This window comes from Puccinia triticina, chromosome 10A (genome assembly GCF_026914185.1).
Source record: "Puccinia triticina chromosome 10A, complete sequence".
NCBI classification, from domain to species: Eukaryota; Fungi; Basidiomycota; class Pucciniomycetes; order Pucciniales; family Pucciniaceae; genus Puccinia; species Puccinia triticina.
Genome location: NC_070567.1, coordinates 3,674,831 through 3,689,582, shown reverse-complemented (window position 1 = coordinate 3,689,582; position 14,752 = coordinate 3,674,831). Strand labels below are relative to the sequence as shown.

At 46.0% G+C, this 14,752-nt stretch overlaps 3 protein-coding genes across 3 annotated transcripts; all 3 read right to left on the bottom strand.

Annotated features, from left to right (window-relative positions):
* Nucleotides 1-5,800: 5,800 nt before the first annotated feature.
* On the bottom strand, nt 5,801-7,092 carry PtA15_10A340 (uncharacterized protein; the record flags this gene model as incomplete). Its single annotated transcript, XM_053160505.1, has 6 exons — nt 5,801-5,884; nt 5,949-6,101; nt 6,152-6,512; nt 6,593-6,630; nt 6,849-6,994; nt 7,068-7,092. The coding sequence occupies 6 exons, from the start codon at nt 7,090-7,092 to the stop codon at nt 5,801-5,803; spliced, it is 807 nt and encodes a 268-aa protein (XP_053024472.1).
* A 630-nt stretch (nt 7,093-7,722) lies between these two features.
* Nucleotides 7,723-8,223, bottom strand: PtA15_10A339 (uncharacterized protein; the record flags this gene model as incomplete). Its single annotated transcript, XM_053160503.1, has 2 exons — nt 7,723-8,056; nt 8,126-8,223. The coding sequence occupies 2 exons, from the start codon at nt 8,221-8,223 to the stop codon at nt 7,723-7,725; spliced, it is 432 nt and encodes a 143-aa protein (XP_053024471.1).
* A 2,020-nt stretch (nt 8,224-10,243) lies between these two features.
* Nucleotides 10,244-11,898, bottom strand: PtA15_10A338 (uncharacterized protein; the record flags this gene model as incomplete). The annotated part of the gene is made up of 6 exons (XM_053160502.1): nt 10,244-10,617; nt 10,729-10,933; nt 11,012-11,156; nt 11,227-11,516; nt 11,595-11,823; nt 11,885-11,898. 6 exons carry the CDS (start codon nt 11,896-11,898, stop codon nt 10,244-10,246), a joined length of 1,257 nt encoding a protein of 418 aa, XP_053024470.1.
* Nucleotides 11,899-14,752: the final 2,854 nt, after the last annotated feature.

Here is a 14,752-nt window from a genome sequence, read left to right as displayed (position 1 = left end):
GTTCAACGATGCTATTGTTTGCCCATTACGTTGAGTTACAATCCGTCTGCCTGAGTTATGCAAATCTGGTCAACTGGGCGACCCGGCAATGTGCCTGAATAAAATATGGGATTGTCAATCATCAACTGGACTAGCCCATTGACGGTCTGCTAATGAATGAAATCGGGCTTTTTTTGGCTGTCGCCGCTTTGACATTTCAGGTTGTTAGACGATGCCACGGTAACGACTTCGACCATCCTGGTTGTTGGGGTGGTCAGTGCTCATCAACGGTAAGCAGAAGAGCCAAAACTGGGATAAATATAACCAGGTTAACCTTTCCGTGGAAATTCGAGCAGGCCGCTACAGTTTGATACAACAAGAATATCCGGGTCAACAAAGATTAACTTGCCTCATGGTTGAATCAAAAGGACGAATTGTCGACCATCCGGAAAGAAACAACGAGAAGAAGATCCTTGGCGCAGACTTTGTAAAAATACCGCACAACATTGGGAAGTGCAACTTTGGATGCGTGGCCTGCAGTGCCCTTCACTGGATCGGAGAGTCGTCGCTGGCCGACAGGCAGAAAGCTGCAATCGAGTTCACAATGTGTTGCAATAAAAATAAAGTCGCCTTGCCAAACTTTGATGCAAACGCAAAACCTTACCCATCAATCCTCCAGAACTTATTCAGTGGATTGAACTCGAGTAAGATCCCCCCTCCTTTTTAATGATCATTGCCAGTGACTGATATCGATCTTTCGTTCAAAAGCTGCCTTAAATTTCCAGAAGTATACACGAATGTATAACAATGCAGTATCCTTCACGTCTCTCCGGACAAAGGTGGATTATTCTGTTCAAGGACCACTGGGCGTAAACGTTTTCAGGATGAGCAGAGGTTTAGCTCATTTGATATCAAGCATTGAGCCTGCCAAAGGATCCGACCCAGGATTTGCCCAGATTTTTGTAGTCGGCGACCACGGGACTAATGAAGCCGAATTGCGAGTACGGAAGGCCGAAGGGATGGGGTTGAGTAAAGGAAAAGTTGCTGGGCTCTTGCCATCAACTGTATCAACAATAATGAGCTATATGTACAAGCACAATCCTTACGCCAAGTTATTCAAGTCAGCCAAACAAGTACTCGAGGAGCAGAACGCAAAAACACTGAAGTTGAAAGGGATTAATCGTCCGGGAGAGGATCCGAAGAGGTATAACAAGCCAACGATCAGTGAAGTCGCTGCGACAGTCGAAGGCGATGGTGATATCATCCAAGAAAGAGAAATTTTACTCCATCGCAAGGACGAAAAGTTAATTTCAATTTTGGATACACATTCGGCTTATTTTCCGTTGCGATACCCTCTGTTTTTTCCAAAGGGAGAGCAGCAATGGCATACCTTTTATAGATGTTCGACAGAAAGAGGTTTGTGCGGTTCATTGATCCGTTTGAGATTAAAAATACTGACTCCTTTTGCTAGTGACCAACCGCAAAGTAGGATCACTCGAATGGTACGCTGCCCTACTCTTCGATCGTCCGGGGCGTTTTTCACCTATATTAAGGGGCCAGTCGTTGCTGCAGGAACTTGTGGTTGACATGTATGTCTGCGTTGAGCGACAACGATTGCAGTTCATCAGAGACAATCAAGAATCAATGAAAGCAAGCCAATACCGCTCGCTTTTAAGGGGTCTAGAGAATCAAAAACCAATTTCAGCTCGTAGAGTTATTCTACCAGCTACATTCATTGGGAGTCCTCGTGGGATGTCGCAGCTGTATTACGACTCAATGGCAATTTGCAACAAATACGGGCCACCCTCTTTGTTTATCACGATGACCGCAAATCCCAATTGGATGGCAATCAAGACGCTGATTCCTGAAGGCGAGCAGGCTTTTGATCACCCAACAATTGTAGCACGGGTATTCCGGTTGAAGATCAAGGCACTCATCCACGAACTAGTGAATATGGACAGGCTAGGGAAAGTTGTAGCATACGTTTACACGATTGAGTTTCAGAAGCGCGGACTCCCGCACGCTCATCTAATGGTTACGCTTGATGAGAAAGACAAACCGACCACGCCGGAGAAGATTGATCTCCTCGTCTCTGCGGAGATTCCTGACGAACTTGAAGAACCAAACCTGCATCGACTCGTTTCACGCTTCATGTTGCATGGACCATGCAAGGGCCGAGCTTGCTGGCAGAACGGTACATGCAATCTTGGCTTTCCCAAGCCTTTTTCTCCCCGGACAGTCACAGTCGATGGAGCTTACCCGGTTTATCTGAGGCGCGACAACGGGAGGTCAATTACAAAGCACACAACTCGTTTCGACAACGGATCTGTTGTCCCGTTCAACCGGTTCTTGACGTTAATGTTTCAGTGCCACATCAATGTTGAAATCCCCGTCAACAGCACCGCTATTAAATATTTATACAAGTATATTACAAAAGGGCACGACAGAAGTTATATGGCAGTAGAGGTCGAAGATGAAACAAAAGCTTATGTGGACGCGAGATACATAAGCCCCCCGGAAGGTGAGGAACAATGTTGTTTATCAAAAATGAGTCGTATCAGCTGAAATCCTGTCTGTTAAGCTGCTTGGAGATTATTCAAATTTCCATTATCTGACAGATCACCAGCAGTAACGAGACTCACCGTGCACGAAGAAGATGAGCAAGTTGTTTATTTCAAGGAAAACATTGGCGCGGAAGGTCAGCTGAAGAGCGGCAAGGCGGCGCGAACCACGCTCACTGGGTTTCTAGAGCTCAATCGGACGAATGCGGTTGGGGCAGAAGGGCGCACGGCTAGGTCACTTCTTTACAACGACATCCCATGTTATTTTTGGTGGGACAAGGGCGACAAGGAGTGGAAACCGCGGAAATCAAAAGCTGAATCAGTTGGGCGGATCTACGCGGTTTCTTACCTAGCAGGTGAAAAATTTTACTTGAGGGTTCTTCTTCTCCATGTTCGGGGTCCTCAGTTGTTCAAAGATCTCCGGTCATTCGAGGGGGAAATCCTTGATACGTACCAGGAAGTGTGCAATCGGAGAGGACTCCTCGCAAACGATACTCTTTATGATATGGCGTTGCGGGAGGTGGGTTTGGTCAACTCGGGTTATCAGCTGACTCAAATGTACGCTATCATCTGCGTACCACTGCAAAAATAACTTGGTCAACTGCTTGCAGTTGACATGCAGGATACTCAAGCCAAGCTGCCATTGTAACTCCACATGAATGCAGAAGTGCCTTTCTTGGCACAGTCACTGTGCAAGGTGCACAGTGACTGTGCATTGAAGCTTGGGTTGAGTTAAACCTTGAGTAAGGCTGGTGTAACACCACAAGCTTCCTCAGAGTTGCCGCATGTCAACTGCTCACAGTTGACACAGTTTTTTTTGCAGTGTACACTCCGCGCCAACTGACCCAAAGACTCTGTTCGAGTCTCATTTTGAAGCAATGACGGACGATTTCATACGAATTGACATGTCAGATAGGAACAGCCGCCAGTTGAACCCCGCAGAACGTCGGGTGATGGGTCTTTTTCGCCTCGAGAGCATGTTGGAAAGCATGGGCGGCACGCTGCAAACTTGCAATATAACTGTCTCACGCGAAGAAAGGGAAATGGTTGAATGGGTTCGACATGAAAGAGTACCTGAAGATGATCCACGGGCCGTGGAGGCAAGACTGAACCAAGCGAAGTCAAAATTCAATAACGGCCAGAAGGTCATCTTCAACAAAGTCGCCAACTCACTCAGCGGGCAAAACGGCAAAAATTTTTACCTTGATGGACCAGGTGGCACGGGGAAAACATTCCTTTTAAATTCAATAATAGATGCCTCGGAAGTCCGTGGTATTGAAAGCATCGTTGTCGCCTCCTCTGGGGTCGCCGCACTGTTGTTGAGAGGAGGTCAGACAGCCCATTCGGCTTTCAAGATTCCTCTTGATTTACAAAAAGGCGCCGAATGTGGACTAGAAGCGGATACGGTGCTCGCTCAGCGCATCCAGTCAGCGAAACTGATCATTTGGGATGAGATCGTAACGATTCATAGGTACGCTATTGAAGCTGTTGACCTATCGTTGAGACGAATCTGCACATCAGCAAACCCATTCGGCGGGAAGACGGTCGTATTTGCTGGAGATTTCAGGCAAATCCTACCGGTAGTCAAACACAATGAATACCCGAAGTCTTATAATGCAACGTTGAAGTCTTCAATTCTCTGGGAGTCAATTATTGAACTAAAACTTACTGAAAATATGCGTCTCGCAAAAGCTCTCGCAGCGGATGGTAGTGACAAAAACATCAATTTTGCCGCATCTTTACTTGCGCTGGGCGAAGGCATCAATCAGGAGAACGACTTTGAAATTATAAATCTGCGGAACATAAACATTGTTGATTTCGACAGTGACGCTACAAGCAGTGATGCACTCATCGATTTTGTATATGGCGACATCGCCGCCGTGAATGCGGGGGCCAGGAGCGAAAAGCTGGCTTACCTTAACGAACGATGTATACTTGCGCCTTTGAATAGGGACGTGAAGCGGATGAACAAAGTTATCACGGCGCAATTGCCTGGAAATGCAATCAGCTTACGATCCGTCGACACTGCAGACCCGGATGAGTTTGAATGTTTGCCGGAGGAGGCGCTCAACAAGCTGACACCATCTGGACTCCCCGACCACGAATTGAAGCTCAAGGTTGGGATGCCTGTTGTTGTAACTAGGAACCTGCGGATTGGCAGCGGGATTTGTAACGGGACAAGGATACTCTTAACAACGGTTGAGCAGACATTTCTTTCTGGGGTAATAATGGGTGGGCCTTTTGAGGGCGAAGAAGTGACTTTACCAAGGATAAAGTTGCAAAGCAAAGCGGGAAAGGGAAGTGGCCAATCATTTTTTTGGTTGCAGTTCCCTGTGAAGGCAGCCTATGCGATGTCAATAAATAAAAGCCAAGGTCAAACATTAGCACGCGTGGGGGTATTCCTGCAAACTGATATATTTGCTCATGGTCAGCTCTACGTGGCGCTTTTGAGAGTGTCGGACGTTGCAAACCTGTTGGTCGCGAAGCCAAAGATGAGGGATGGGTTGATTAATGTGGTGCATAAAATGATTTTCAAATCAAGCAGACGGAAAAGTAAGGAGTTTTGCTCATAACAAACTGGACAACACTAACATCTTTTTGTCAATGTAGACAAAAAAAGGGAGCTACTGCGCTCAAAGCAGGACCTCAATCGCGGGTCAACGTTGGAGGTTGGATAACTGTATGCCAAAGCTCGACTGGGCCTGTTTTCGAGCGCGAAGTCTGTTGGGTTGTTGATAACCTCAGGTGGATCATTGGTGCTATATCAGAGTTCGGTTGTAAATTGACAAGAAGATCCAGTCAAAACAAGTGGGGAAAGAAATTGATTGCAGATGTCAACTATTGATGTCGACATGCCAATCGTGAAGTGAGCTGAATTGCTGCCTAATCATCACTCGAGGGAGCCGGGGCTTTAGAGACGGTTTGCGACTCAAGTGTAATGGAAAATGTGCTATCATTGCGAGATGTATTTGGTAACTTGAATTTGAACAATTGAAAAAGGGAACATGAGAAAGTACTCGAGGGGAGCGGGTTCCTTAGAAGCGGTTTGGAACTCGAGTTGAATGTAAAAACTTTTGTCATTCCGAGATGTAATTGGCAACTTCAATTTGAAGAATTGAAAAATAATAGAGCAGAAAGTAAGGTGAAGGGGGAGGGGAACAGACAAAAAAGGTCTTGAAAGGTAAGAGCTGAACGCGGGGGTCAAAACGGGGCGTTACTGGTAGCCATTGGGTATGGTTAGTTGTGGTGGTGAGCGAAATTCAGAAGTCGTCGTTGAGTGAGCTGGCGGTTTCGTCGGAGTCAGTGAAGAGTACGTTGTCAGAAGCGAACGTGGCGTGGGTGACCTGAAATAAGGTCTCAAGGGGTGAACATTGCTGGTAATATTAATTAATGAGAAAAGGGGCTCACCTTGACAATCATCCGTCGTGATGTCCTGCCGAAGCCATCGAGGAACCCTTTGTATTTGATCTTACCTCCCGGAAATAACGTTGTGCCGCAAGGGAACTCGTTGTTGCTTAAGCCTAAGACACATCGGACTCGAAAGACTCCACCTTTGTCCAACTGTACAACCTGTCAGTAATGTTCAAGGTTGAGCGGAGTGAACATCGTACCTCGCCCGTGTGTTCAACGCTGATGCTCATCAGGGTGCCATTGCTTTCCGGCCAAGCGGCTTTGGTTCGAACTTTGATTATTGTACCAAGGCCGGAGACGCGGACACGTTGCCATTCAGATGGATGTTTGTCAACATTCAAATTTCTCTTGTCGCCAGCTGTCCAGGTCAACTTGGGGACGCGCATGAAGTTGATCCCGCGTATTTCTCCTTCAATTACGTAAAGTTTTCCTTCCGTCAGAGGGGTGTCGGAGTGGTTGTTTGCAATGAGGTTGACCGGAAAGATCTTCTTGCCTTGGCTCCAAACGCCGGACGAGCTGGCATAACTTTTGCTGGATTGTGGGGTTTGGCCGTTGGGAAGTCTGAAATATTGACGGACCTATTGTTTTGTGTTAACAGTGATAGGCGGTGGAGGGCGGTGGAAGCAACTCACTTTACTAACTGGTATGAATTTGCCAAAAAATCGTAGGCGGTCTTGCCCTGCGAAGATTGGTGAATCGGGCTCAAATTTCAGTTCAGTAGTTGGGAGCATGGCAGGGGTATGTGGTCGGAGCTGCGATCAAATGTCGGGGAATGGGGGAGGATGTCGTGGTTGAGGTGAGAAAGTTTTGAATTAGCTTACTCTGTCAATTGCCAATATACTTAAGAGGGGACGATTCAGTCATGAGTCGGGTTGGAGTAATAAGTTTGGGCTTGACTCGTTTTGAGGGTTTGCGTTGATAGGGGGACTGTTTCTGGGAAAATCGCTGGGGACGCGCAACTGTTGCGATGGAATCGGGATAGCTGTGGCACAGACATTCAAGGGTGGACGGCAGTGGCGAAGTTGGTTTGGTCGTGACACTGCCTGTTAGGGGTTCATGTTGGGGGTACTAGGGTCGGGTCAGTCTTGAACTGTTAGCGGGAGGGCGTGTGGTTACCAGGGCGGTCGCGGTTGGGTGTCATGTGTAGCGGCGGGGGCTTGGACGAAATGGGTAGGGCCACCACTGTCCCTAGGGGCCTCTCGTCAGTTGCCTGGGTTAGGAGCGTCAACCATCCCTTGCAAGGGTGCTCAATGGTTAGTATAAAGTTTCGCTCTGTTCTTGGCACTTGCGTCTTTGTTAACGATTTGCCTTTGAATAGAGATGGGATTGATTAGACGTTCTACCTAGATCAAGTTTGGAGTGAATCCCCCGGCCGAATCGACACATGAACTCCATCACTGCCGGCGCTTGGTTGGGTAATTGTTACCTCCGGGAAAATTTGGTGTTTGAGGGTAAATTCAAGGCGAAAGGCTCTGTAAGTCGGTGAAGCTGTTATTTTCCTTTCCGGGTTGGTTCGGCTGACTTTGGAGGGAAAGGAATTGTTATTCGAGTCTTCCGGGTTGGAGCGTCGATTGACCAGTTCCGATGCGATTTTGACAGGCAACCCGACGGGCACAATGCCTCGGATTGCTGTGACCTTGACTCTGTATGCGTCGGATTGGCTTCATCTTGAAAGTGGCGAATTCTACAAGCTAGAGGGTGAGGTGTTGGTCGGCGACGAGTTGGGCAACCAGAACTTTCATTACTACGCTTCGGGATTTGAGCGGAGGCGTTACACGAGGGCGACAGCGATCCCCGAACCAGTGAGGATGACCGGGTGCGGGACGATATGCCATGTCAACGTTGTTGAAAACCGGAGGCGGGAGCGCGGAGTGACGTCGATAGCTAGGTTGGAGCTGGTTGTTGCCCACGGGGCAAATGTGAGTTGTGTTGCCGTATTGACGTGAAGTCTTTGGTCAGCTGATGTTGTTCGTGTTCTCAGTGTATGATTAGCCGGAGGTTCTACGTGAAATATGTCGTGGAAGTCGATAGTTGCGTGATTGATGATAGGGTTGAATTTGCCCCGGGGGTTCAGGTGCAGTTCAACGGCCTGCTCGCGGGGTTTGCTGCGAGAACGGCGACTTTGGTTGTTAAGGTCAGTCAGTCGGGCACTGTTCGTGTGGAGTCGGGCTGACCTGTTTGCGTCGTAGGTTACTTCCGGGGAGGTGGGCCCGAGAGCGGGATATTCCAACGGGCTGCGTCGGGATGTCCTTGTTTTGGGGTAGGGGTCCATTCTACGGTTCAAGCGTCAGGTGGCTTTGCCCGTCCTTTTTCCTCTTGTGTTTTCGGCTTGTGTTGTATGTTTTATGGGGTTGCCGGCTTGGCGCCCTCTAATTGATTTGTTGTTTGTTGACTGGTGTGCGTCCGGTTGCCTGCTGTATGGTGGGTACGTCGCGATGGGTTGAAGCCGGGGCTTTTGATTGTGTGGTGTGACTGGAAATTGGGGTTGGAGGGTGGGATGCCGGGCGTTTGCGTGATGCGGGCCGGGGTGGGGAGGGGCGTCCGGGTGGTGTGTATTACGCTGCGGAGGCGGGGGGACCTGGGAACGTTTGTGGGTGCGGGCCTTTGTTGCACGCGACGGGAGGGTTTGGGGGGGCCGGGTGCGGCTGCGGGTGCTGAGAATTGTGCCTGGGGGGCCGGAGTTCCGGGGAGCGGGCGGGGCGGGCAGGTTGGCGGTGTGGCGGTGGTACGCTGTGAGTGCGGCGGCGTAGCCGCCTTGGGCTCTAGTTTTTTTAAAAGGTGGCAATTTGTAAAAAAACACCAAGTAAAATTTGACATGGAAGACTTCAGGTATAATTTTACAGGGTTGCTTTTACATTACAAGGTGGGAATCTAGCCAACACATTGTAAAATTACACATACCCCCCCTTGAAGTTTACTTTTACAAAGAAATTTTTTACAGGGCCTTGTACCTTGTAAAAAACACTTTGTACAATTCACCCACCCCATAACAAATGGCATTACCACACTTGGACATGATGTGTTCACAAATAATTGCCAAGTTCAAAAATATGTGACATTTGTCCATTTGGATATAATAAATGTCCTGCTGAGTTTTAAAAATGTATAACCCTGGCAGTTGTGAGGTATCTAAGGGAGCAACATGATTTCAAATGGTTAAATTAGAAATCCATGATCCACAAAAAAAGGTAATGCAGACCATGATTTATGGTAAAGACACTATGGGCCATTTTGCCAATTGGAAACAATTTATTTTCCCATGATGGTTTCAAAAAGAACCATCAGAATCAGATGCTTCAACTTGCAACAGTGGTGATTGCCAATTTACACTATTCAGATAATCACAGGAATACATCAACATTAATCATATCAACATTAATCATATCAACATTAATCATATCAACATTAATCATATCAACATTAATCATATCAACATTAATCATATCAACACTTCAGCTTCCCACATCAAACCACATACCTGACAGGAAACCCCTAGTCTTTTTCACGACCCTACTCTTGTGCAACAAATGAACAGCCCAAATAGCCCATGCCTGATGATTGATTTCAGAATCACTGTTTCCATAAAATTTTAATTTGCACCCATCTTCCTGGCCACTCTTAGGGCGGTTTCTATCAAGTTTCACTCATATTAACCATTTTAATCAACACCTGCCCTGATCAACCTGCTTGTGCATGATAGCAATCAATCCACTCTCATCAACCTGCTCCCAATTGACAGCAATCATTTAATACAGTACCTTAATCAACCTGCCTATACTCAATGCCAACATTTTGCTTGACCATCTCAAGATTTGTCAGCAGACTATTCATGTGGATCTCCTCCCTGATCCTCAAGTCACTTGGTTAATCAAAGCAGATCAGAACAAAAAGTTTGACAATAATCATCATCACAATGTGCAGGTAGCTAATTAACTATTCTTTTGCTTGAAAAATATTGTCATGAAACCTGATTATCAAGACATGGATACAATGTTGTAAATGTACATTTGTTCTTGTTTCTTTTTTTATGTTTTTTTTTTATAAGCCACCATTGTGGAAACCTACAACATCTTTCCTGGCTGATGTAGACAAAATTACTACTGAAGGGAGCAGCGGGGAGGTTTAATTGACTTTTTACACCAAAAAACTCAAAGAAAACCCCAAACAATTGAAGACAGCAATAGAGAGGAGTTAAGAGAGGAGGACGGACTTTGCGTTTACCTATGATGTCAAGCAGCTTGATCATGGTTCTGATCTGGGCCAAGCTATAAGTTTGGAAGTTTCCTGGGTAGTCATTCTGCCCTCAACGTTGGGGAGGGGATCGGAATTCTGGAAGTTCTGGTTCGCGGCGGAGGCGTTGGGGAGCTTGGGAGCAGAGGGCCAGGGCCGAGGCCGAGGCTGGCGGCGAAGAGCGGTGTGGTGACGTGGTGTGTTCGTGGTCGGAGAGGGGGGGGCAGAAGGGCGTACGGGGAGATACTTGACGGGGTGCGCTTGTTTGAGGGGAAGAGTTGGAGCAGGAGGCGGTCACCATTCATGAGGGAGATGCTTGTGTGATGAGACTGGCCACTTGTCTTCGGATGCGCCTTGTTTGCCAGCAGCACAAAGCTGTTGCTCGTGCTCGACAACAACATGCCCGTTCCTGAATCATCATCATTAAGCGCTCCGTCTGCTCGGCCAGATACAAATCACCTTGGTACAGCGGCTTATTTATTGATTCAAATTATCAGTTTCCTACGTCTCCCCTCTCGACGAATGTGGAAAGAGTAAGGAAACAGACTAACCAGAGAGGCTTTCAAATACTCAAACACGCCGCGGTACTTATTTTCTCTGAACAAGTTCAAGATCCGTCTCAACTGGGGCTCGCTGTCGAGCATCGACCTGAACTCGAGGTTATTGATCAGACGGTCTTTCAACTGCTGTTGATCAAAATGAGCCAAGCCACAGAGGGTCGTATAGATCGCTATGTCGGTCGCCGTCGCCAGCTACACACACAAATATATACTTAGTCTTAGCTTCCTGCTCTCCACTGAAAATCGGGTTCTGAGCTTTCACGTCCTTACCAGTTCTCCACCAGTGCTCTCTCCGGAATCTTTTCCTACCTTGAGAAAGTAGCTCGTCGCTCTCCCAAAGTCTCCCTGGGCAAGCGATGTGAGTGCATTGACAACATTAACTCTGTTGGACCATCGTTGAATATCTTTCTCGGTTCTGGATAAACAAAGCATCAAAATGAACACAAGAGGCAATCACTGCTTAATTTTGAGAAGGAAGCACTCACAAGTCACGGGAATCAATGCCTACGGTGGATGTGGATCCACTAGTCTTAGTTTTTGCGGCCTTGAGCTCCAAGGATCCAATGAGGGTGTCAAGAGCACCCTGGGCCTTAGCCGCATGACTCTGAGCCAGCTTGAAGTTTTCAGCGTCAAGTGCCAGGTCGAGGGAGGCGAGGGAGAGTTTGGCAGCATGTAATGCGGTTGTGGCGTGTTCTCTAGCCTTCGAGAACACTCGATGAGCGCTCCCAACGTCACCCACTTTGCGGTAATGGGCACCCAGCGCTTGGTAACTGGACTGGAATTCAATTCAGGGCGCGTTTTAAATGGAGCAATCAACAAAATCAATCATAATCAACAGATACAAAAGACTCACCCGGATCCCATCCTTAATACAATTAGTCGTGTTGTGTTTCAGGTCGTTCTCGAGTCTTGCAAGCGTGTGATTGATCTCGTCCTGGGTACTATTGATCCAGTCCTTGTTTGCGGTCAACAGGGGAAGATTGTTTGCCGAGGCAAGCTTATTGTGCGCGGCTAGGGTCTCCTTATACAGTGAGATATCCCAGGTGGATTGAACAATTGCCTCCAGCGCCAGTTCGTATGCGCTCAGAGAAATTGGCGAGCATAATTGACCTAAGAACCGGAGCCGATTGATTGCTTGTCGACCTGGAGGCACCCATGTTTTTTCAATTATATCAAGTGCTCGTCAGTTCAGCCTTTCTACAAATAGATCCTTTCTTTGAAAAATATTTTGATGAGCCACATGTGAAGAAGACCTGAGAGCGAGTTCAAGAGTTGAAGGGCTGAGCTGGTACGGGCAATGGCTGGAGGTTAAGCCACATCAATGCCCGATGACACGCCTGCCTGGAATGTCGTGACTCAGTCCGCGTGATTTGAACCATTCTCTTTGGGCCTTCGCATTTTTGGGCCTTTTAAAACATTTAGCTGCCGGATTAGGACCGACACATTTCGTTAAAGTACACTTCGGTTTGTCTGAGTCTTGTTTGAAAGTGTTGTTCGCCATTTTGAGGTTGCTTATTCCCTCGCTGAGTTTAGTACCGGATGTGAAATCAAATTCATTGTTCTCGTCTTCGTATTGTTTAAGGGCCGCAACAACGGCTTGACTGGTGATTGGCTTGACAGTTCGCAAGATAATTTGGACTTCTGGCATGTGATTGTTGTGTAGAGAATGTAGTAATCGTCTACCAAGATAAGATTCATTGAAGTTGCCTCCTCGGTTCAGGAATTTGTTTTTGAGCTTGAGGAAATTGTCAATATGAGTTGAAATTGATGTCTTGTAATCTTGTTTGAATTTCTTGATTTTAGCTTGTATTAGATAAATATTAGCTTTGTTATCAGCTTGGTGAAAATTGCGAACTATGGTCCATAGGTGTGCGGGTCCATGGTCCATCTCTGGTACCATTTTACCAGGTCTTGCTTGTGCGTCTGGGTCGGCTTCAAGTTCTTCTTCCGTCGGTTCAATCATTTCTTGGATTTTAGCAATCTCAACGTCAAGGATTCCGGCTCGAAAACGATTGGAATTGTCTTCGTTCATTTGGGAGAACAGAAATTCAAGAATGCATCTGCGGTTGATCTCATTGATCTCGGGTCCGACGCCGTAGTCTTCATAGTACTTGTCTTGGAGATATGGGTCAAAGTAGATGATCTTAAGGGCTCCGGTGACTTGCTTGGACCATGAGGAATAGTTGTTGTCTTTCAGATCTTCGATCCCCTTGACACTACCAAGATGGATGAATTTGCGATGTTGTGTGTTGATCAATATAGCGTATATTGATCAATTTATATTGATCAATTTTTTTTTGTTCCTCTTGATACCTTTGTCTGTGTTCCATGTCTCCTTAATACTCTTCTATAATCTATCTACTTCCCCTGTATTTGCTTTAAGCCACAGGAATCTTTTTTTTTGTCTGATAACATTCATAAATTTATACATACACCATTCAATTCTACATGAAAAAAATACACTGCAAGGTTTAGGATTAATCCAGAGTGGCTGAGGGGGATCAATTTTTTGTTTTTGTTTTTTTTACTTCAACAATTGATGTTATCAGAAGTCTCCGATTCTACTTTTTTTTAAAAAGGAAAAACATTGACCCCTGACCTCTATCAGTATCATGATACGATCCTGCACACATTGCTAATTTGCTTGGTTGAACTTCCTGAAGATATTGCACATCATACTTGAAGTGCTACATGCATAGAAGGCCTTTTTGAAAATAGTTTACCATGGTTTAGCATATTTTTGTCAGGTTCTTTTTTTTGTCAACTTTTGTTGTCAACCACAGATTAATGAGGAATATTTCCACATAAAATTTCATCGGAAAATTTTTCTGCATAGAAAACCCAGAAATATTGTGTTTGGGGTCATATCCATTATGCAGCAGCTACAGTCTGATCAGTTCCCAAAATCACTACTTTGGTAGTTTCTTGGTGTTTCTGCCACTATATCTCATCCCAGTGTGGGAATCCTTCTGCCATATGGTTACCGAAATGGTTGGAGGCCCCTAAAGATTCATCATGTACCTTTAATGACCACAAAACCCCCAAATGTAGCAGCTACAGTCTGATCAGTTCCCAAATATCACTACTTTGGTAGTTTCTTGGTGTTTCTGCCACTATATCTCATCCCAGCGTGGGAATACTTCTGCCATATGGTTACCAAAATGTTTAGAGGCCCCCAAAGATTCATTTTGTACCTTTACTGACCACAAAACCTCCAAATGTAACAGCTACAGTCTGATCAGTTCCCAACTATCACTACTTTGGTATTTCTTGGTGTTTCTGCCACTATATCTCATCCCAGCGTGGAAATAATTCTGCCATATGGTTACCAAAATATTATATAGCCCCCAAAGATTCATTATGTACCTTTACTGACCACAAAACGTCCAAATGTAGCAGCTACAATCTGATCAGTTCCCAAATATCACTACTTTGGTAGTTTCTTGGTGTTTCTGCCACTATATCTCATCCCAGCATGGTGATACTTCTGCCATATGGTTACAAAAAGGCACATAATGAATCTTTAGGGGCTTGTTAACATTTTGGTAACCATATGGCAGAATTATTCCCGCGCTGGGATGAGATATAGTGGCAGAAACACCAGGAAACTACCAAAGTAGTCATATGTGCGAACTGATCAGACTGTAGCTGCTACTTTTTGGGGGTTTTGTGGTGACTAATGGTACATAATGAATTATTGGGGGCCTTTCAAAATTTTGATACCCATATGGCAGAAGGATTCCCACGCTGGGATGAGATATAGTTGCAGAAACACCAAGAAACTACCAAAGTAGTGATTTTGGGAACTGATCAGACTGTGGCTGCTACATTTGGACGTTTTGTGGTCAGTAAAGGTACATAATGAATCTTTGGGGGCTATAAAATATTTTGGTAACCATATGGCAGAATTATTCCCACGCTGGGATGAGATATAGTGGCAGAAACACCAAGAAACTACCAAAGTAGTGATATTTGGGAAATGATCAGACTGTAGCTGCTACATTTGGTGGT